Below are 22,047 nucleotides of genomic sequence, written 5' to 3'. Positions count from 1 at the left end.
GGAGTGAACCAGTGATGGAAGACCTCTCTCTTGCTCTCTGCCTCTCTTCTCTCTGTGTAACTCTGACTTTCAAGTAAATAATAAATAAATCTTTAAAAAAAAAGAGTAGTTGCTATTGTTGGCCAGCATTTACTTTTTTTTTTTTTTTTTAAGATTTATTTATTTGAAAAGGAGAGGCAGAGAGAGAGAGAGAGAGAGGTCTTCCATCTGCTGGTTCACTCCCCAGTTGGCTACAATAGCCGGAGCTGGGCCAATCCAAAGCCAGGAGCTTCTTCCAGGTCTCCCACGTGGGTGCAGGGGCCCAAGCACTTGGGCCATCTCCTACTGCTTTCCCAAGCCATAGCAGAGAGCTGGATCAGAAGAGGAGCAGCTGGGACTAGAACCAGCGCCCACATGGGGTGCCAGCAGCTTTACTCCCTATGCTCCCGTGCCGGCCCCAGCATTTACTCTTGAGCTGAGCTAATCCACTTGTCTTATATGAAGTTCTAGAATAGGAGGACCTAACCTATAGTGGTGGAAATCAGATCAGTGTTTGGGGCACGTAACTTATCGGGGTGATGGATATGCCTTCTGTCTTGACTGTGATGGTGATTGTGGGGTTGGCATTGGGTGCAGTGATTAAGAACCTGCTTGGGACACCTGCATCCCACATTGGCGTGCCTAAGTTCAAGACCTGGCTTCTCCCTGGGTTCCAGCTCCCGTTAATGCAACCCTGGTGGGCAGCAGGTGATGGCTTCTGGAGCTGGGTTCTTGCCATCCTCATGGGAAACCTGGATTGAGTTCCTGGCTGGTTGCAGACTTTTTTGTTTTGTTTTGACAGGCAGAGTTAGTAAGACAGTGAGAGACAGAGAGAAAGGTCTTCCTTCCGTTGATTCACTCCCCAAATGGCTGCTAAGGCTGGCACTGTGCCTATCCGAAGCCAGAAGCCAGGTGTTTCCTCCTGGTCTCCCATGTGGGTGTAGGGCCCAAGGACCTGGGCCATCTTCCACTGCACTCCCGGGCCACAGCAGAGAGCTGGACTGGAAGAGGAGCAACCGGGACAGAACCGGCGCCCATATGGGATGCCAGCACCATGGCACCATGGCGCCGGCTGTTGTTGCAGACATTTAGGGAGTAACCATCTGCACCTTTCAGAGTTCTCCCCTGCCCTCCCCTTCTCCCTCCCCCCCCCACCTCCACACTGGTCATCCTATTGCATTTATGAAATAATCATTTGGCTTGCTCTTATCAATTTGAGTTTGTAAAGTCTGAAAGAGGTTTTTTCTTTCTTTCCTTTTTTTTTTTTTTTTTTTTTTTTTTTTAAGATTTATTCATCTGAAATGCAGAGCTAGAGAGAGATCTTCCACTGCTGGCTCACTCCCCAAATGGCTGCAACAGCCAGTACTTAGCCAGGCCAAAGCCAGGAGCTTCTTCCAGGTCTTCCACGTGGGTGCAGGGGCCTCTGCTGCCCTCCAAGGCACATTAGCAGGGAGCTGGATGGGAAGTGGAGCAGCTGGGACTAGAACCGGCGCCCATATGGGATGCCAGCACTGCAGGCGGAGGTTTAACGCACTACATCATGGTGGCAGCCCCTGACAAGGATTTGCTTTTTTAAATATTTATTTATTTAAAAGGCAGAGTTAGAGAGAGGCAGAGAGAGAGAGAGTGAGAGAGAGAGAGAGAGAGAGAGAGAGAAAGGTTTTCCATCCGCTGGTTCACTCCCCAGATGTCTGCAATGGCCAAAGCTGCACCAATCTGAATCCAGGAGCTTCTTCTGGCCTCCCACGTGGATGCAGGGGCCCAAGCACTTGGGCCATCTTTGACTGCTTTCCCAGGCCACAGCAGAGAGCCGGATCGGAAGTGGAACAGCCAGGACTTGAACCGGCACCCACGTGGGATACTGGCAGAGCAGGTAGCAGCTTTACTGGCTATGCCACAGCACCAGCCCCTTCCCGTGAACTTTTAAAAAAAAGATTTATTATTTGGGGTACTGGGTTGGGGGGAGAGATTTTCCATCTGCTGGTTTACTCCCCAAATGGCTGAAATGGCCAGGCTGAAGAGAGGGGTCAGGACCTCCATCTTGGTTTCCTGCGTGGGTACAGGGGCACAACACTTGGGCCATCCCCTGCTGCCTTCCAGGCACGTCAGCAGGAAGCTGGATCAGAAGTGGAGCAGCTGGGACCCAAACCGGTGCTCCAATATGGGATGCTGGCGTCACAAGCAGCAACTTAACTGGCCTCACAATGCAACTTTTTTTTTTTTTAAAGATTTATTTTATTTGAAAAGCAGAGTTACAGAGAAAAAAGAGGCAAATAGACCTTCCATCCTCTGGTTCACTCCCCAAATGATCCCAATGGCCAGGGCTGTGCCAGGCCAAAGCCAGGAGCCTGGAACTCCTTCTGGACCTCCCACATGGATGCAGGGGCCCGAGCACACCGGTCATCCTCTGCTGCTGTCCCAGGCACATTAGGAGGGAGCTAGATTGGAAGTGGAGCAGTCGGGACTTGAACCAGTGTCCATATGGGGTGCTGGCACTGCAGGCGGTGACTTAACCTAGTACCCCACCAACTTTTTTTTTTAAGATTTATTTATTTGAAAGGTAGAGTTAGAGAGAGGAGAGACAGAGATATTCCATCTGCTGGGTCACTCCCCAAATAGCTGTAATGGTTGAGGCTGGGCCAGGCCAAAGTCAAGAGCTCTTTCCAAGTCTCCCTTGTGGGTTTAGGGGTCCAAGGACATGGGGCCATTCTCCACTGCTTTCCCAGGCGCATTAGTAGGGAGCTGGACCGGAAGCTGAGTAGCTGGGACTCAAACTGGTGCCCATATGGGATGTTGGCACTGCAGATGGAGGCTTAACTGCTGCGCCGTAACACCTGCCCCTCAACCCAACTTTTAAAAAAATTTTTCACTAATCAAAGATAGAGGAAAAATTATTTTAAAATATTTATGTATTTATTTGAAAGCCAAGAGTTACAGAGAAAGGGAAACACAAGAGATCTTCCATCCGCTGGTTCACTCCCCAGATGGCCATAATGGCCAGGGCTGGGCCAGGTCAAAGCCAAGAGCCAGGAGCTTCATCCAGGTCTCCCACACTGGTGGCTGGGGCCCAAACACTTGAGCCATCTTCTGCTGCTTTTCCCAGACCTTTAGCAGTGAGCTGGACTGGCTTCACTGTTCCGTGAAAACGCCGGCCCCCTTTCTTTGCTTTTTCTGGATTTATTTACTTATTTGAAAAGAGATCTTCCATCCACCATAGTTGGGCTGGGTGGAAGCCAGGAGCCAGGAATTCCATCTGGGTCTCCCACCTGGGCCATCATCTGCTGCCTTCCCAGGCACATTAGCCAGAAGCTGAATTGGAATTGCAGCAGCTGGGACTTGAACTGGCGCTCCAGTATTAGGATGCTGGTGCTGCGAGCAGAGGCTTGACCTGCTACAGTTCTCCACTAGAACTTACCGATACCATCAAGGAGCTGATGAGATTATCAAAATACTTGCTAACTAGGGAATCTTTTAAAAAAGATACATCCATATTTAAAACTATTTTACTAACTGATTGAGTGTGGAGGAGATTAAGAACTTAATACCTATGTATAAAATCCTGAGAGGGCCAGTGCTGTGGTATAGCAGGTGAAGCCACAGCCTGTAGTGCTGGCATCCCATATGGGTGCCGGTTCAAGTCCCGGCAACTCCACCTCCAATCCAGCTCTCTGCAATGGCCTGGGAAAGCAGTAGAAGATGGCCCAAGTGCTTGGGCCCCTGAACCCACGTGGGAGACCCAGAAGAAGCTCCTGGCTCCAGACTGGTATAGCTTCAGCAGCTGCAGCCATCTGGGGAGTGAACTAAGGGATGGAAGACCTCTCTCTCTCTCTCTTCCTTTCAAATAAATAAAACTTTTGGCCGGTGCCGTGGCTCTGTAGGCTAATCCTCTGCTTGCAGCGCCGGCACACCGGGTTCTAGTCCCGGTCGCAGCACCGGATTCTGTCCTGGTTGCTCCTCTTCCAGTCCAGCTCTCTGCTGTGGCCCGGGAGGGCAGTGGAAGATGGCCCAGGTCCTTGGGCCCTGCACCCCATGGGAGACCAGGAGAAGCACCTGGCTCCTGCCTTCGGATCAGCGCGGTGCGCAGGCCGCAGAGGCCATTGTGGGGGTGAACCAATGGAAAAAAAGGAAGACCTTTCTCTCTGTCTCTCTCACTGTCCACTCTGCCTGTCAAAAACAAAAAACAAAAAACAAAAGCAAAAACAAAAAGAAAAAAAATGAAACAAAAAAAACTTGAGGGCTATATTTTAGAATAAGAAAAAGGGTAGGGGCTGGCACTGTGGTGTAGCAGGTGAAGCCGCCGCCCACAATGCCAGCATCCCATATGGGCGCCAATTTGAATCCCAGCTGCTCCACTTCCAATTCAGCTCTCTTCTGTGGCCTGGGATAGCAGTAGAAGATGGCCCAAGTCCTTGGGCCCCTGCACCTGTGTGGGAGACCTGAAAGAAGCTCCTGGCTTTGGATTGGCACAGCTCCGGTCGTTGAGGCAATTGGGGAGTGAATCAGTGGATGAAATACCTTTCTTTCTGTCTCTCTGCACCTCTGTTTCTCTATAACTGTGCCTTTCAAGTAAATAAATAAAATCTATATATATAAAAAAGAAAAAGGGTATAGTGTGTGTTTGAAATAAAAAAAGGGCAATGTGATGTTTAGAGCTAAAATTTATTAAAGTACAAAATTGCTGAAATTAAGCTAAATAGGAAAACATAGTAAATATTTACAAAAACATGGATAACATCACACAAGTCACACACATGAAACAGTGCAAAAAGGTCTGAAAGGCTTACACGTTGACACGTGGCAATTTCCTTCCTCATGGATGTAGCGCGCTCCTCTGAGCACAGCGTCAGTGTAATACACGAGGTCTTTGTTGCCGTACTCCTCTGGAATGCAGTGCGCCCTAGAAATGTGTTCTTTCAGAGGCAGCCAAAGGGGACAAGTCAGGAGCTGAGGCAGTCATACAACTGGCCTGGTTTTCTTCATCCTATTGACTGTGTTGACGTTATACAGACATGACTACGATGTTTCTCTTTAACCTCTGATGATATTCAAAAGATACAAAGAATATGAGCAGTTTTTCATCATCTGAACAAAAATTCAGCACTTAAAAAGGCTGAACAGCATCTGGGTACCATAAAGTTCTATTTGATGGAAAATTACTTCTAAAGCTAAGATAAAACAAATAATCACAGTGTATCTCACAGTTGCTGAAAACAGGACAGGCAGGTGACACTTTAGTGAGAATGCTCCAGTTTTAGCTTAGTGAATGGTTAATAAATTACTTTATGCTCAAGTGATCACATAACTAACTCTAGAGTCCAGAACTTAAAATGAGACTTTAAAGACAAAAGAAAACGAACTCAAACATTGATAAAGTACAGAAGAAAATAATGTCCATGAGACTGTCACTATCTGGACAGTATTATAAGAAGCTAAAGCACCTGGGGAGGGAATTCAGAGCTTCGGTAACTTTAAAAGCAGTCTTGGGCTTGACAAGACCATTATTTAAAATAATCACCTCCCATTTTAAAACAGATCATCTTCATCTGACTCTTCAAGGTACTTTATAGGTTTCTTTGCCCTGCTGGATTTTGCCCGAGGAGCCACACTTGAGTCTAAGTCGAGAAGGAAGTCATCATTCTCCCCTTTGGATTTCTGAAAAAGAAAAGCTCAAGCAATGTGTACACTGCAAACCTGACAGCATAATTTCACTGTAAAAAATAGAGCAGCAGATTATAATTCAAGGAGTTTTCCATCTTCTACTAACTAGTAAGAAATAAATCAAAGGCTACCAATCCTCCCACTGACGAAATACGTGGTATATTTAACTTTATTACAACTACACATAGTAAAAACTAATGGATTGTGAAATTTAAATTTATTTCCTTAAAAATACACCAAATTACAGCTTGCATCTAGCACAGTGGGTGAGACAGCTGTGTCCCACCCTGAAGGGCCTGGTTTTGATTCCCTGCCCTGGTTTCTGACTCTGGCTTCTCACTAATACAGACCCTGGGAGTCAGTGGTGATGGCTCAAGTAATTGGGTTCCTGCCACCTGGACTTTGGCCCCAGGGCAGCCCCAGCCATTGTGGGCATTTGGGGAGTGAACTTAGGATGAGGGCTCTCTGTCTCTCAAAAACAAAACAAAACAAAATCACTATACCAAATTAAGAGCAAGAGGTTAGTTCATGTGTTTTAAAATGTGCACAGCACAAGGAATAACTAGGACTCACCTTGCTTGTGACTGCTTTGGAAACAATTTTCTCAAAATTAGAATCAGAATCGTCAGAAGTTGACGGCTTCCTTTTGCGCTGAGTCTTCGTTTTGGCAGGTTCAGGCTTTTGAGAGACATCAGAATTCAAGGCTGGATTCTTTTTGGTTCCTTTTGGTGCAGCCCTTTTTTTGGCACCAGTAGTGGAGGTGGAAGACTGACCTGTAGGTCAACAAGGCATTGGATCAGTGTGAGTCTTAGCTGAATTTTTCTCATTATGAACTTTCTTCAGCAACCTAATGACTGTGCACATTTAATATATGAAAAGACAATACTGCTGAAGATACATTACAAAATCAAAACAGAGGGGCCGGTCCAGTGGTGCAGTAGGTTAATCCTCTGCCTGCAGCGCAGGCATCCCACATAGGCGCCTGTTTGAGTCCTGGCTGCTCCACTTCCGATCCAGCTCTCTTCCGTGGTCTGGGAAAGCAGTAGAAGACGGCCCAAATGATGGGGCCCCTGCACCCATGTGGGGGACCGGGAAGAAGCGCCTGGCTCCTGGCTTCAGATTGGCACAGCTCTAGCTGTTGTGGCCATTTGGGGAGTGAATCAACGGAAGGAAGATCTCTCTATCTCTCCCTCTCACTGTCTGTAACTCTACCTCTCAAATAAAATAAATAAAATCTTAAAAAAAAAAAAAAGAAAATCAAAGTAGTATTAAGCATTCAATTTTTTTTTTTAATTTTTTTTTTTTTTTTTTTTTTGACAGGCAGAGTGGACAGTGAGAGAGAGAGACAGAGAGAAAGGTCTTCCTTTGCCGTTGGTTCACCCTCCAATGGCCGCCACGGCCGGCGCGCTGCGGCCGGCGCACCGCGCTGATCCGATGGCAGGAGACAGGAGCCAGGTGCTTTTCCTGGTCTCCCATGGGGTGCAGGGCCCAAGCACCTGGGCCTTCCTCCACTGCACTCCCTGGCCACAGCAGAGAGCTGGCCTGGAAGAGGGGCAACCGGGACAGAATCCGGCGCCCCGGCCGGGACTAGAACCCGGTGTGCCGGCGCCGCTAGGCGGAGGATTAGCCTATTGAGCCGCGGCGCCGGCCCTTAAGCATTCAATTTTTAAAAAATAAACTTAACATTTGCAACAGCGTATAAATTCTAACCCTGTCAGAAATGAATTGGATAATACCTGGCATTCTGAGAAACATGCTGATTTTAAACCTTTTGACTGTAATTTTGATTATAAAGAGCTAAAAGAAATTGCTCCTGTTTGGAAAAGGTTCAGGTTTAACATCAGTCTCAGTTTTGAGGATGAAAACCTGAGACTGACTGTGAGAGCCGTGGTTAATCTCACTATTAACTCATGTTGAAGATTTAGACTTACTTTTCGCTGCTGTCTTCTTCACGGTCACATTCTTTTTAGTAACTGGGTTTACAGTTTCAGTTTCACCTGGGAAATCAGCAGCAGGAGGGCTTGAAGAAAGTGGTGCCTCATCCTTAGCATCATCAACTTCAAGGTCTGCTACTTCAAATGGAAAACAGTACGCATGAGCAACACAAGAAAAATCATTGAATGCTTTGTCCCTGCCATGAATTCCTGTATGAAACTGATTCTGTATGACTTTTCTAGCATATTTAAAACAATACTTCTACAACTTTGTTCTAATTTCTGAGTACTTCATCAGTAAGAACAGATTTCATTTTTCCCATCTCTAGCGCTGGCCCCTATGCCCTATACCTTCAGAATCAGCACTCTGACATGGGATGTGCGTTTCCCAAACAGCTTAACCTGCTGTGCCACAAAAACCCACCCCACTATGATTACTTTTATCCTAGAAAACATGGAAACTTACTCACACACAAAACTAGATGTAATGAATAATCTCAATATAATGGCTAATAAGAAATCAAATGTAGGGGCTGGTGTTGTGGCAGATTGGGTAAAGCCACCACCTGCAATGCTAGCATCCCATATGGGTGCCAGTTTGCTTCCTAGCTACTTCACTTCTGATCCAGCTCTCTCTGTGCTTATGGCCTGGGAAAAGCAACAGAAGATGGCCCAAGTAATTGGACCCCTGCACCCACATGGGAGGCCTAGAAGAAGCTCCTGGCCCCTGGCTTCAGCCTGGCCCAGTCCTGACTGTTGCGGCCATCTGGAGAGTAAGCCAGCCAATGGAAGATCTCTGTCTCTGTCTCTAATTCTGTCTCAGTAAGCAGAAGTCTCACTATTTTCATTTAAATACATACCTGACATGGCACTTTTCTGTGGCTTCAGTTCTTTCTTAGTGGGTCTACAATAAAAAAAATAACATCCTGACAACCATTTCTAAATGTGTCAAACTACAAAAACTTGTCATGGACTGTTGAAAACAATGATGAAATCCACATTAGATCAGATACTTACTTTGGGGAAGTTTTGGTCTGAGGTGGACTAGCATATGATGGGACAAAATCGTCGTCTTGAGTTTTTTCATCAAAATCTGAGAAATCATCATCTGAATCCAAATCCACTGTGAATTTGGTTTTTGCTGTTAAAAATATACAATAAAAGAAACACTTAGTTCACAGATTGATAAGATATCCTGAATATTTAACTTCATTGTAGTCTCCTAAAAAAATGCTTCAGTTCTTCAGAACTTTACGGCATAGTAACTTCTGGGATTAAGCGCCCTGACATATACTGGCCATTCAAATCTCACAGCACACCAGCAATGCTCTTCAGTTTTCCTTACTTGCTGCTCTCCGTGGCTCTATTTCTCTTGGAGGGACATCAAAATTGCTTTCGTTACTGCTCATATCTGATTCTGAATCAGACCAGGGGTTTCTCTTCTTTGCTTTTTTTATTGGTTTAAATGGCAGTGTAGTTTGCTTCTTTGTCTTGGTACCTAGAGGGAAGATAGAAATTAATCACCTTTATATATTCTTTGACTCACTTCTCCATACAACACCCATTGATCCTTCAAATAATTATTGAGCAGTGGTAATACAATGGTGAACAGAAACTGACACAGTCCCTGTTCTTGTGAAATGAAAAGCTTTTCGTTTAATCTCATAAACAATGTGCTTATGTGGACGAGGCTTCTTTAAGAAAGATGTTTGAGATCTGAATGTTAGGTAGGAGTTGACTAGCTGAAGGGAGGAAGAGATAACTTGTACAGAGACCCTCCGGGGAAACAGTGCACTGAGAAAACTGAAAGTCCACAACTAGAAAGCAGAAATCGGGGGAGAGTGGTGGTGGAGGATTTTGTGTTAAACGGAGAACCAATATGACCGACCAGGTTTGCATTTTTAACAGTTTTCTCAGGTTGTAGTTTGGAGACTATGCAGAGTCAAGAATATAGAACCAGTGGGAGGCTATTGCTAAAGTCAAAGCAAGGGAGATACTGCAAAGGGAAAAGAATGCCTAGGACCAGACCTTGATGGGCCTTTAAACTGAGTATGAAGTTTCAAGTTACTAAGTCATGGTCATTCTGTTCCCCAAACATCTTACACTCATCCTTTGCTTTTTATTTCCCTCATCTTGGCCCACAGAGATAACAAGGGCAGTCTTACTGGCCTGATACAGTCTTCTTCATGGTCTCAGAAGGGAATTTTCCTTCAATACATCTGTGTCATGTTTCCCAGTTGAATATAGTCTTTTTAGTTGTTTCCCTGCAACAGTCTGGTGTTTATTCATTTCCTACTGTTTTTTTTTCCCTGTGTATATTATGTGCTCATTTTCCTTCTTCCAATGTGGAATACTTAAGTCCTGACCAATCTTCAAGACTCTAACTCAAGTTTTATCTCTTTCATAAAGGCTTTGTAATGTACATGGGTCCATAGTGATCTCAACCTTTCTCTAAATCCCTACAATGGCTAGTATGAGGAACTTCAAAATTTGTGGGAAAGATAAACTTATTTTGGTACAAAAGTTTGAATTCCATGCATATAAGTATATACTGCTTAACTTTCTTTAAGATTTGTTTATTTGAAAGGCAGAATAATAGAGAGAGAAAAACTCTTGTATCCCCTGTTTTACATGCCAAATACCTGCTCAACAGCTAGGGCTAGGCCAGGCTGAAGTCAATAGCCAGGAAGTCCATCCAGGTCTCCCACGTGGGCAGAGGAACCCAAGTACTTGGGCCATCATCTACTGCCTCCAGCTGCATTAGCAGGAAGCTGTATTGATAGTGCAGAGTAGCTGGGGCTTGAACCAGGCATTCCAATATGTGATGTGTGGGTGTTAAACCTGTTGCACCACAGGGCCTGCCCCTAACTTTCTTTCTTGATAAACCTGTTGGTAAATATCATGCTCTTGTATTTCTTGTGCCTCATCACTATGTGATACATTGATTGGAAATGAATGCTCAAAGTACTTTACTCATTGATCATTTATACTAAATACCAGCTAGGTCTAAAATTAAATGTGTGCTGTTATAAGGCCAGTATATAATGTTGTAGAAAATGGTACCCACAAAATACTTTTATTACTTTTTAAACATATTAAGATGTTTCCATCTGTTTTTTTTTTTTTTTTTTTTTTTTTTTTTTTTTTTTTTTTGACAGGCAGAGTGGACAGTGAGAGAGAGAGACAGAGAGAAAGGTCTTCCTTTGCCGTTGGTTCACCCTCCAATGGCCGCCGCGGCCGGCGCGCTGCAGCCGGCGCAGCGCGCTGATCCGATGGCAGGAGCCAGGAGCCAGGTGCTTTTCCTGGTCTCCCATGGGGTGCAGGGCCCAAGCACCTGGGCCATCCTCCACTGCACTCCCTGGCCACAGCAGAGGGCTGGCCTGGAAGAGGGGCAACCGGGACAGAATCCGGCGCCCCGACCGGGACTAGAACCCGGTGTGCCGGCGCCGCTAGGCGGAGGATTAGCCTATTGAGCCGCGGCGCCGGCCTCCATCTGTTTTTTATATTGCTTTTGTCCATAGATCTAGCATATGTTTGATAGCTAATTCTATCAAAAGCAGATACTCAAGGATAGATATACAGATAAATCCATGGAATAGAATTGAGAGTCTAAATAAATCTTCACATTTGTAGTTAAGTTCACTTTTTTTTTTTTTTTTTAAACAGGCAGAGTGAACAGTGAGAGAGAGAGAGAGACAGAGAGAAAGGTCTTCCTTCCTTTGCCGTTGGTTCACCTTTCAATGGCCGCCGTGGCTGGCGCACCGTGCTGATCCAAAGGCAGGAGCCAGGTACTTCTCCTGGTCTCCCATGGGGTGCAGGACCCAAGCACCTGGGCCATCCTCCACTGCACTCCTGGGGCGCAGCAGAGAGCTGGCCTGGAAGAGGGGCAACCGGGACAGAATCCGGCGCCCTGACTGGGACTAGAACCCGGTATGCCAGCGCCACTAGGCGGAGGATTAGCCTAGTGAGCCGCAGCGCCGGCCTGTTCACTTTTGACAAAGGTGAAGATAATTCAATGGATAAAGAAATCTTTTTATGTGGTACTATCTTAGATGGATATCTACATGCAAAAGAATAAATGTGAATCCCTTATATCATATAAAAAAACTAATTCAAAGTGGATCACAGACCTTAAGAAAACACAGGAGCAAAAGATTATGACACCAAAAGCATGAGCAACAACAACAACAACAAAAAACAGGCAAATTGGACTTTAACAAAAAAATATTTCCAAATCATACCTGGTATCTAGAATGTAGCTCTTACAACTCAACAAGAAAAACAAGACAAATAACCCAATTAAAGGATCTGAGTAAATATTTCCGCAAAAAGATAAGCAAATAAACATTTTCAAAATCATCAGCAATTATGGGAATGCAAATCCAAACCATACTTTCCACCCGCTAGAATGACTAGGATCAAAGAGAAAGATGACCACAAGTGCTGGTGAGGACGGGAAGGAACTGGAAAGTCAGATACTGCTGGGGGAATGTGAAATGGCACAGCTGCTCTGGGAAACAGTCCATCCAACAGTTCCTCAAAAGTCCAAACAGAATAATCATGTAATTCAAAAATTCTAAGTATCTACCCAAAGAAAACAGAAATCCACACATATACCTGTATATGAATATTCAAAGTATCATTACTCGCAGTAGCCAGAAAAGTGGAAGCAACCCAAATACCCATTAACTGATGGACAGATAAGTAATTAATGTTGATGACCTCTAATCTGCAAATTTGAAATTTAGGGACCAGCATCATGGCACAGTGGATTAAGCTGCAACCTCCAGTGCTGAATCCCATGTTGGGGTCCCGGCTGTTCTGCTTCTGATCCAGCTTCCTGCTAACATGCCTGGGAAAGCAGTGGAGGATGGTCCATATTTGGACCCCTGTACCCTCATGGGAGACCTGGATGGAGTCCTTGGATCTTGGCTTTGGCTTGGCTCAGCCATAGCTATTTGGGAAGTGAACCAACAAATAACAGATGGAAGATCTTTCTGTCTCTGCCTCTTTCTGATACCCTTTCAAATAAATAAATCTTTTTTAAAAAATTGAAATTTAAAATGCTTGAGAATCTGAAGGTTTCTGAACACACTCAAAAATTTCAGGTTTCTAGGACTAGGTGTTTCTTTAGCCAAGCAGTTAAGATGCCCACATACTGTAACAGAATATGTGGGTTCTAATCCTGGCTGCAACTCCTAACTCTAGCTTCTTGCCAGTCAGTATAGCCTGAGAGGCAATGGTGATGGTTCACGTAAACTCTGCCAGGCACATGGGAGGCCTTTGAATTTCTGGCTCCCGGCTTTGGTCCTGGCCCTTGCAGGCATTTGGGTAGTATTTATCTATCTAATTCTCCTACTGTCTCTCAGACCTCTCTCTCTCTACTTCCGCCTCTCTGTAAGTCTGCCTTTCCAACAAATAAATAAATCTTTAAAACACAAACACACACACACACTTTTAATAAAAAAAGAAAAAAACTAAAATATTGGTCAAAAAAGGGTAGGAAAAACCTAAAAAAATTAGGTTTTGGAGCATTTCAGATAATAGATACTTAAGCAAAAAAACCTGCAAATATTCCAAAATATGAAAAACTCTGGAATATGAAATACCTCTAGTCCCAAATGTTGCCAGATACTATTTGGCAATCAAAAAAGAAAGAATGGTAGGCTTTAGGCCACTGTGGACCCAGGGAGGTAGTGGTGATAGTGCAGACAGGTACTTCTTGTCACCTAGTGGGAGACTGAGACGGAGTTCTCAGCTCCTAACAGCAGCCCTGGGTAGTGATGGAGTCAACTAATGAACGGGAGCTCTCTCTCTGTACCTTAAAAAACAAAACTAAACAAAAAAACTGATATATGTTAACACATGGATGACCCTTGTAAACTTGTCAACTGAGTGAAGTCAGTCACAAAAGACCACGTATCATCTGATTTTGTTTCTAGAAAACATCCAGAATAGGTATATCTAGAGTCAGATTTTTTTTTAATGGTTGCTTAGTGGGAGAGGGTGTTTTGGGAAATAATGAGTACTGTTAATGGGTACAGTGCTTCTTTTTAGGGTAATAAGTTGTTATGAAATTCTTTGGCTCTGCTAAAAAAAAGTGAGTGGTACACCTAAAATGGGTGAAATTGGTATGTGAATCTTTCTTCTCAAAGATTTATATACTAGAATCTTGAAATTGGCCAGTAAGTGACATATCATTGTTTTCTTAGATTCCCAACTAAGGAATTCAAATTACAATGTTAAACTATTTCATTCCAAAATGATCTCTTCTAATATGAATCAAATCCAAAGGTCAATATATAAGGAAAATTCAAGTATACGTCAGACATAGCTTTCCTTCAAGTTAGTAATTCAACTCAACAAAAGCATTTTGAACATTTATGTGCATTTACTAGACAACAAACACAATTTAATCTTAACTTTATACCATTTTCCCTAAATGTTATTTATTATACCTGGTTCTCTTTTCTGTTTCTTCTCTAATCTTTGTTTTAAGTCTTCTAGTTCTGTACCATCTTCCTTAGGGCTTCCTTCAGTATTTTCACTCTAAGATAGTAAAAACCAGTTAAGTTCTGTCACCTTATTATTTAGAATACTATATATCAAATACATATATATATATATATATATATATATATATATATATATTTGCAGAGGAGCTTCACATAGGTCCATGGAAATTTTGCAATATTTTTATTTATTTATTATTTTTTTGACAGGCAGAGTGGACAGTGAGAGAGAGAGACAGAGAGAAAGGTCTTCCTTTGCCGTTGGTTCACCCTCCAATGGCCGCCGCGGCCGGCGCGCTGCGGCCGGCGCACCGCGCTGATCCGATGGCAGGAGCCAGGAGCCAGGCGCTTTTCCTGGTCTCCCATGGGGTGCAGGGCCCAAGCACCTGGGCCATCCTCCACTGCACTCCCTGGCCACAGCAGAGGGCTGGCCTGGAAGAGGGGCAACCGGGACAGAATCCGGCGCCCCGACCGGGACTAGAACCCGGTGTGCCGGCGCCGCTAGGCGGAGGATTAGCCTAGTGAGCCGCGGCGCCGGCCAAATTTTGCAATATTTTTTTAAAAGACTTTATTTTATTTTTTGAAAGGCAGAGTTACAGAGAGGCAGAGGCAGAGAGAGAGAGAGAGCTTTGCCATCTGCTGGTTCACTCCCCAAATGGCCATAACGGCTGGAGCTGTGCCGATCTGAACCCAGGAGCTAGGAGCTTCTTCTGTGTCTCCCACGAGGGTGCAGGGGCCCAAAGACTTGGGCCATCTTCTACTGCTTTCCCAGGCCATAGCAGGAAGCTGGATCGGAAGTAGAGCAGCTGGGACTCAAACTGGCATCCATATGGGATGCCAGCACTTCAGGCAGTGGCTTTACCTGCTATGCCACAGTACTGGCCCCTGATTTGCAATATTTTAAATTCCATTTTCTAGTTTTTGGAGTTCCTTTATTTGACCAAAGGCTATTGTTTACCTTGGGTTTTGGTTAAAAGCTCTGAATAAATATATAGGTGTGAGTTTTTCATGATTCTTAAACATGAAAATAAAAGCAATCATGGGGCAGTGTTTTGTTTAAGATGCTGCTTGGGACACCTTGATTGCATATTGGGAGTGCCTGGTTTGAGTCCTAGCTCCTCCACTTTTGATCCAGCTTCCTGCTAATTAATGTGTACCTTGGGAGGTAGCAAGTGATGGCTCAAGTAGTTGGGTTCCTGTCCACCTATGTGGGAGACTTGAGTTTTGGACTCCCAGCTTCTGGCTTGGCCCCAGCCATTGTGGGCATTTGGGGAGTGAACCAATGGATGGAAGATCTCTGTCTCTCCTTATCTTTCAAATAAATTAAAAATAAAATACAGGGGACCAGTGTTGTGGTGCAAGGAGTTAAACTGCTTACTTGGGATGCTGGTATGCCATGTGAACTGCTTCCAATCCAGTTCCCAGGTAATGTGCCTGGGAAGGCAGTGGAAGATGGCCCAAGTATTCATTCCCTACCACATGTGGGAGACCTGGATGGAGTTCCAGGCTCCTGACTTATGGCCATCTGGGGAGTGAACCAACCGATGGAATCTCTCTCTCTTTCTCTCTGTAACTTTGCCTTTCAAATAAACAAATCAATCTTTAAAAAAAAAAAAAAAAAAGAAACAAAAACAGTTGGGGGGGGCAGTGCTGTGGTGTATTGGGTAAAGCCACCACTGCAGTGCTGGCATTCCATATGGGTGCCGGTTTGAGTCCAGCTGCTCCACTTCTGATCCAGCTCTCTGTGATGGCCTGGGAAAGCAATAGAAGATGGCCCAAGTGCTTGGGCCCCTGCACCCATGTGGGAGACCTGGAAGAAGATCCTGGCTCCTGGCTTCGGATCGACGAAGCTCCAGCCGTTGAAGCCAACTGGGGAGTGAACCTGCGGATGGAAGACCTCTCTCTCTGCCTCTCCTTTTCTCTGTGTAACTCTGACTCTCAAATAAATAAATAAATAAACAAATTAAACACACACACACACACACACACACACACATACACACATACACACACACAGTTGGTTCTTATAAACAACCAGGCACAATAAGAAAGGAAAGTTATGGTTTAGATGTATAGTAAATTCTAAACGATGGGGGTTAGAAATTTAATAATATAATTTGTTCAACTTTAAGCAAAAATATACTTAGTTTATATTTAACATTCAAGAGTTTACCTTAATTTTCCTTTTGATTTTCTTTTCTGCTTCTGCCTTCATCTCCGTGGTCACTCGAGGAATGACTCTTTTTCCCCGTGGAGAAGGCAAAACTTCAGCCATTTGTGTTTTTTTCCCTTTTGCTTTCCCCCCTTTCCCAGGAAGTCCTACTTGCTCATCTTGTTTTTCCTTGGCTTCAACAGCCTACCAAAGGGATATAAGTAAGATTATAAGCTAAGACATCACAATTATCTAAAAGGTATCAGGTTATACTGATTTCAATTTGTTGTATCTTTTTTTTTTTTTTTTTTTTTTTTTTTTGACAGGCAGAGTGGACAGTGAGAGAGAGAGAGACAGAGAGAAAGGTCTTCCTTTGCTGTTGGTTCACCTTCCAATGGCTGCCGCGGCCGGCACACCGCGCTGATCTGAAGGCAGGAGCCAGGTGCTTCTCCTGGTCTCCCATGGGGTGCAGGGCCCAAGCACCTGGGCCATCCTCCACTGCACTCCTGGGCCACAGCAGAGAGCTGGCCTGGAAGAGGGGCAACCGGGACAGAATCCGGTGCCCCGACCAGGACTAGAACCTGGGGTGCTGGCGCCGCTAGGCGGAGGATTAACCTACAGAGCCACGGCGCCGGCCTCAATTTGTTATATCTTAAGATAAATTTGTGGTAATCTGTTTAACAACTAAGAATAACATCAAGCACAGTGGAGATAAGAAGCAGGCATTCAGCCCGGTGGTAAAGAGCCCACGCCCCACACCACGCATGCCTAGGTTTGGTTCCTGACTGCAGCTTGCTGCTAATGCAGAAAGGCCTGCTGATGGCTCAGCTAGTTGGATCCCTGCCACCTGTGTGGGAGAGCTGGGCTGTGCTTCCAGTTCTTGGCTCCAGCCTGGCCCAACCCTAGCCCTTGTAGGCATTTGGGGAATGAACCAGAGAACAGGGTAACTCTCTCTATACCAAAAAACCCATACCACAGTAGTAAAGATATGATTAATGGTCACTTTGAAAAGTGTAGGGACAGATTGGATTATTTTCCTGATTCTGCCACTCAACCTTTCTGAGGGTAAAAGGGGGAAACTGAGTTAAGGATAGAACATATACATGTATCTGTAAATGCAAATATAAGAAAGGATGTGATATCAGTAATATGCACTTATCCAGTCCATTGACTACAATGATTTGGTTATTTACACTAAAGCTTATGCATAAACATGTGCATTAAGTTTATAAAACTGTAGCAAAGGATCTTGTGAGGCTGTCTACCTGGTGAGCCCAGAAGACGAGCTGGCCCTGTCCTCACACTGACCAGGAGGCCGCAGCTTGTCCCCACGTTCCTGCTGTCTTGCTCTTCTTAGCTGCAGCAGATCCTTCCCTTTATCAAAAACCAACTCCGTCCTTTCCTCTCTCTGTCTAAAAACCGGGTTCCCAGCACATTGACTTTATTTAATAATTTGTTCTCTTATATATTATTTATAATGTGTCCTTATATCCTTTATATTCTTTCTATTGCTAACTGTGTAACTTCTTGTTAAGGGAGTATATTATTAGACTACATGATTTCATTAATAAACATTTTAACATGGGCATTATAAACCACATACCTCCAGTTCTTCAATAAAAGCAGCCAGGTCTTCTTTCCACAAATCTGATGGGCCCTTTCTCTTTAATGTTTCCAGCTCTTGCTCCTTCATAAATAATCAGGAAACTGAGTTAATATATATGTACAAAAATAGATTTTCATGCAGCACACAAGCTTTAGTCTTAATATTAGAGCAAAATTAAGTAATATGCAACATCCATGTCCTATCAACAACTTACTTTTTCGTTTCTTTGTCTGCACAGCTCATCTTTCTTTTCCTTGGTTAGATACCAAAGGGGCATATCAAGCAGGTAGTTGAAGGTTGGCCCAGAATCTGTTACAGAGTCACTTTTTTCAGTTTCCTTTTCAGTGTCACTCTCTTCATTTTCTTCTTCATCTGGGACCTAAAGTATGAATCAAAAGGTAGGTTTAATAAGAAAGGTAAAACATAAACATTATACAAAGTCTTTAATGATATATGAAACCAAGTGCTAAGCAAGAAAGTACCTTTTGCTGGGCTTCTTTCCAGGCCTTCACAGGATCCGAATCATATCCTCTCTGAATCAGAACTTTAATTAATTCTTTCTTAGGCTTATTTTCTATTAAAATATAAACAAAGATAATGAAAAAAAAGTTTTTCCATGACAGCGGCAGATAATGGTTTTCAGCAATATTTCAGAAAACAGACAAGATTTCACTACGTTGGCTGGCGCCATGGCATAGTAGGTTAAATCTCTGCCTGCAGTGTCGGCATCCCACATGGGTGCCGGTTCAAGTCCCAGCTGCTCTACTTCAGATCCAGCTCCCTGCTAATGGCCTGGGAAAGCAGTAGAAGATGGCCCAAGTGCTTGGGTCCCTGCCACCTACGTGGAAGACCCAAATGAAGCTCTTGGCTCCTGGCTTCTGATCAGATCAGATCAGCTCAGCTCTAGCTGTTGTGGCCATTTGGGGAGTGAACCAGCAGATGGAAGACCTCTCTGTCTGTAACTCTGCATCTCAAATACGTAAATCTTAAAAAAATTTTTTTACTACACTAAGCCAAAAGAGTAAAACTGGAAATTAAGCTATATTGTCTTGTATATATTTGCATATCCTGATATAATAGACAAGTCTTCCTAATTCATTGACAAATGGAAATTACCACAAGGGGGCAGTCAAATCACATGAGGTCAAGTTCTAATAACTTGTAAAATCAGAAGAGAACAAAACCTCTATTTCTGATAAGACTCTATCTGAATTATACCCTTTGGTTTTTATTTTAAAACTTGACCAGGCAAATTTTAGTACCACCCAACCAAATGCTGATTTCTCTTAACCATGGTTCTCCAGGATGTATTTGCTCCTTTTTTCTGTAATACTTCTCTTTCAATGTCTTCTGTAGTCTATTTATTACACTTGAAGGTATACTGGGAGTTACCAGCTAGAGTATGAGTTTTGGAGTACCACCTTTTGTTAGTTAATTTGACATAGATTACAACTTTAGGCCCTCTAATATTCACTTATCAGGAAGACTGGACAGTTGCTAGTATTTCCTGAATTCCAGTCACTGAGTATAAACTTTTTTCTTCAAATCATATTCAGTATTACTCACTTTAGCCATGCCTTAAGCAATAACATCTGTGAAATAAGAGGGCTATAATGCCAGTGTGATTTCTTTAATTATACATGAAAATGAACATATAACTATTAAATATTTTTATTTACCATCATAAAATTAGCCTGTGATGATCAGTCACTTGTGTTAGTATATTTTGAGACTTGCTTGTTGAGACTGTTTTCTTCCTGGTCACTTAAACCCTGACTTTGTTGTTTCTAAATTTTTAAGGCCTTAAAATTTTTAAAATTTGCTTGCATTTATTTGAAAGGCAGAGACGCAGAAATGAAGTGGTTCCCTTCCTAAATGTCCACAACAGCCAGGGCTGGGCCACACTGAAGCCAGGAGCCAAGAAACTCATTCTAGATCTCCCATGTGGGCAGCAGACACCTGAGTACTTGAGCCATCACCAACTGCTTCCCAGGGTGAACATCAGCAGGAAGCTGGAATGGAGAGCTGGAGCTAGGACTTGAACCCAGGTACTCCAGTGTGGGATGTGAGTGTCCCAGGTGGTGTCTTCACTACAGAGTCAAATGCCCTCCCCGGCCGGCGCCGCGCTCACTTGGCTAATCCTCCACCGGTTGCTCCTCTTCCAGTCCAGCTCTCTGCTATGGCCCGGGAAGGCAGTGGAGGATGGCCCAAGTCCTTGGGCCCTGCACCCTCATGGGAGACCAGGAGGAAGCACCTGGCTCCTGGTTTCGGATTGGCGCAGCGCGCTGGCCGTAGCAGCCATCTGGGGGGTGAATTAATGGAAGGAAGACCTTTGTCTGTCTCTCTCACTGTCTTAACTCTGCCTGTCAAAAAAAAAAAAAAAAAAAAAAAAAAGGCAAGCCCTCCCCTAGACTTTCATTTCATTTCCTTCCTTCCTTTCTTTCTTTCTTTTTTTTTTTTTTTTTTTGACAGGCAGAGTGGACAGGGAGAGAGAGAGAGACAGAGAGAAAAGAAAGGTCTTCCTTTGCCATTGGTTCACCCTCCAATGGCCGCTGCAGCCGGTGCACTGCGGCAGGCGCACCACACTGATCCGAAGGCAGGAGCCAGGTGCTTCTGGTCTCCCATGGGGTGCAGGGCCCAAGCACCTGGGCCAACCTCCACTGCACTCCCGGGCCACAGCAGAGAGCTGGCCTGGAAGAGGGGCAACTGGGACAGAATCTGGTGCCCCGACCGGGACTAGAAGCTGGTGTGCCGGCGCCGCAGGGCGGAGGATTAGCCTAGTGAGCCGTGGCACCGGCCTAGACTTTCTTTAAACAAACAAAACTAACCTCAAGACTTGACTCTTAATAGTTTTGGTTACATAATATACTTATAATGTAAGCCATTTGTAAGTTCCTTCCTGATTTCTTTTTTCTATAGACATTATCTCTTCTTTTGATCATCCAATTTACACAAGATAAACTAGCTCCTTATTCTCTTCCTGTCTAAATGTCAACTAAGTTTTGATTTTGCAAGATGCTTAATCTAGGAAAAGCTTGTTCTTTGAAACTGTAAATGCCTATTCAGGTATTTAAAAGAAATGTTTGTATAAGTAACCAGGTGAACCAAATGGATTTTGCCCTCCCTTTATCAATGTTACTTTCACCAAAAATATTTAAAGAAAGTTAGCATAACCACAGTTTTAGTAGAGGCAGTCATTGTTCCAAAAACATACCAATGATTATTTTGCCATCTATTTTCTCTAAGATAAAACGAGCCTGATTGTTCAGTTTAGCAGATTCAGCACCAAGCATTCCTAGAAGCCACTCTTTTCTTAAGCCATAATATTTAAGCCGGAGTTCAAAGAAGTCTTTTAGAATATCCAAGACTGTGTCATATTTCTTTAAACAACCTACATGGTCAAAAAGCACCTGAAAAAGGAAAAGCCAAGAATAAACTGGATAAACTATATAGAAGTAGCCTAAGATATCCTTTTAAAATTGACATTAGTCTTCAGTATAAATTGAACCATGTATCTCTCTCACAAGACATACCATAGAGTTGCAGGTGAGACTGGTTTGGAGTTTGAAGACTTTGTGTAACCCAACTCTTTCTGCCTCTGCCAGTTTTTCTTCAGTCATCTTCACAACAAACTTCACAGTGGTATCTGTGTGGTATTCCCTGTAGTCTGTTATGAGAGGGGGTGTCTTCTCGGTGCCATTCAACATGGGTTCTAGAACTTGTTCTTTATATGTCTAAAGAAAGAATTAAGCCTACTGTAAGTTTCTAAAACATAGGCTCCTGAATACTCAACAGTAACAGGACAAAAAGTGTTTCTCCTGTTCTCAAAACTAAAACCAAAATCCAAATCATTACTCACCTGGGTCCACGTTCTGACGGGAAGCTCCGAGATTTCAATGGTTGTGGAATTAAGAATAGCTACTTCACCATTAATAACATACTGATTTGGAGCCAGCTCTTCAATAGTACCCTTGAAGTTCTTGTAACTTGGAAGCTAAAATGGCATTTTAAAAAATAACATGTTTTCTAAATATATCAAAGACAGAAATCACAGTGAACAATAAAAGTGTAAGGTATGAAGTAAATTCTACTTTCCTCCTCTTTAATCAGATAGTCTACACAATTGAAGCCCGAGGAAAACTAAGGCTCCTTACAACACAGAATACT

General features: G+C 43.7%; 1 protein-coding gene across 2 annotated transcripts in view; it reads right to left on the bottom strand.

Annotated features, from left to right (window-relative positions):
• Positions 1-4,658: 4,658 nt before the first annotated feature.
• The window catches only part of TOP2A (DNA topoisomerase II alpha), a 34,357-nt gene continuing 16,968 nt past the window's right edge, over positions 4,659-22,047 (bottom strand). The window contains exons 22-35 of one of the 2 annotated variants that reach the window (XM_051825664.3): positions 21,740-21,874; positions 21,414-21,614; positions 21,095-21,290; positions 18,363-18,454; positions 18,095-18,259; positions 17,878-17,961; positions 16,296-16,478; positions 14,069-14,159; positions 8,956-9,108; positions 8,628-8,751; positions 8,471-8,514; positions 7,608-7,748; positions 6,250-6,449; positions 4,659-5,670 (exon numbers count right to left, since the gene is read on the bottom strand). In XM_051825664.3, the coding sequence (XP_051681624.1) occupies positions 5,542-5,670; positions 6,250-6,449; positions 7,608-7,748; positions 8,471-8,514; positions 8,628-8,751; positions 8,956-9,108; positions 14,069-14,159; positions 16,296-16,478; positions 17,878-17,961; positions 18,095-18,259; positions 18,363-18,454; positions 21,095-21,290; positions 21,414-21,614; positions 21,740-21,874 (1,938 nt within the window). In that variant the 3' untranslated portion in view covers positions 4,659-5,541. The remainder of the gene's footprint in view (positions 5,671-6,249; positions 6,450-7,607; positions 7,749-8,470; positions 8,515-8,627; positions 8,752-8,955; positions 9,109-14,068; positions 14,160-16,295; positions 16,479-17,877; positions 17,962-18,094; positions 18,260-18,362; positions 18,455-21,094; positions 21,291-21,413; positions 21,615-21,739; positions 21,875-22,047) is intronic. The other variant, XM_051825665.3, reaches the window with a different exon arrangement.

This window comes from Oryctolagus cuniculus, chromosome 17, assembly GCF_051225735.1.
Source record: "Oryctolagus cuniculus isolate XC-2025 breed Fujian yellow rabbit chromosome 17, ASM5122573v1, whole genome shotgun sequence".
Taxonomy (NCBI): Eukaryota; Metazoa; Chordata; class Mammalia; order Lagomorpha; family Leporidae; genus Oryctolagus; species Oryctolagus cuniculus.
The sequence above is the reverse complement of the archived record's forward strand: the minus strand, read 5'-3'. Positions and strand labels throughout refer to the sequence as shown.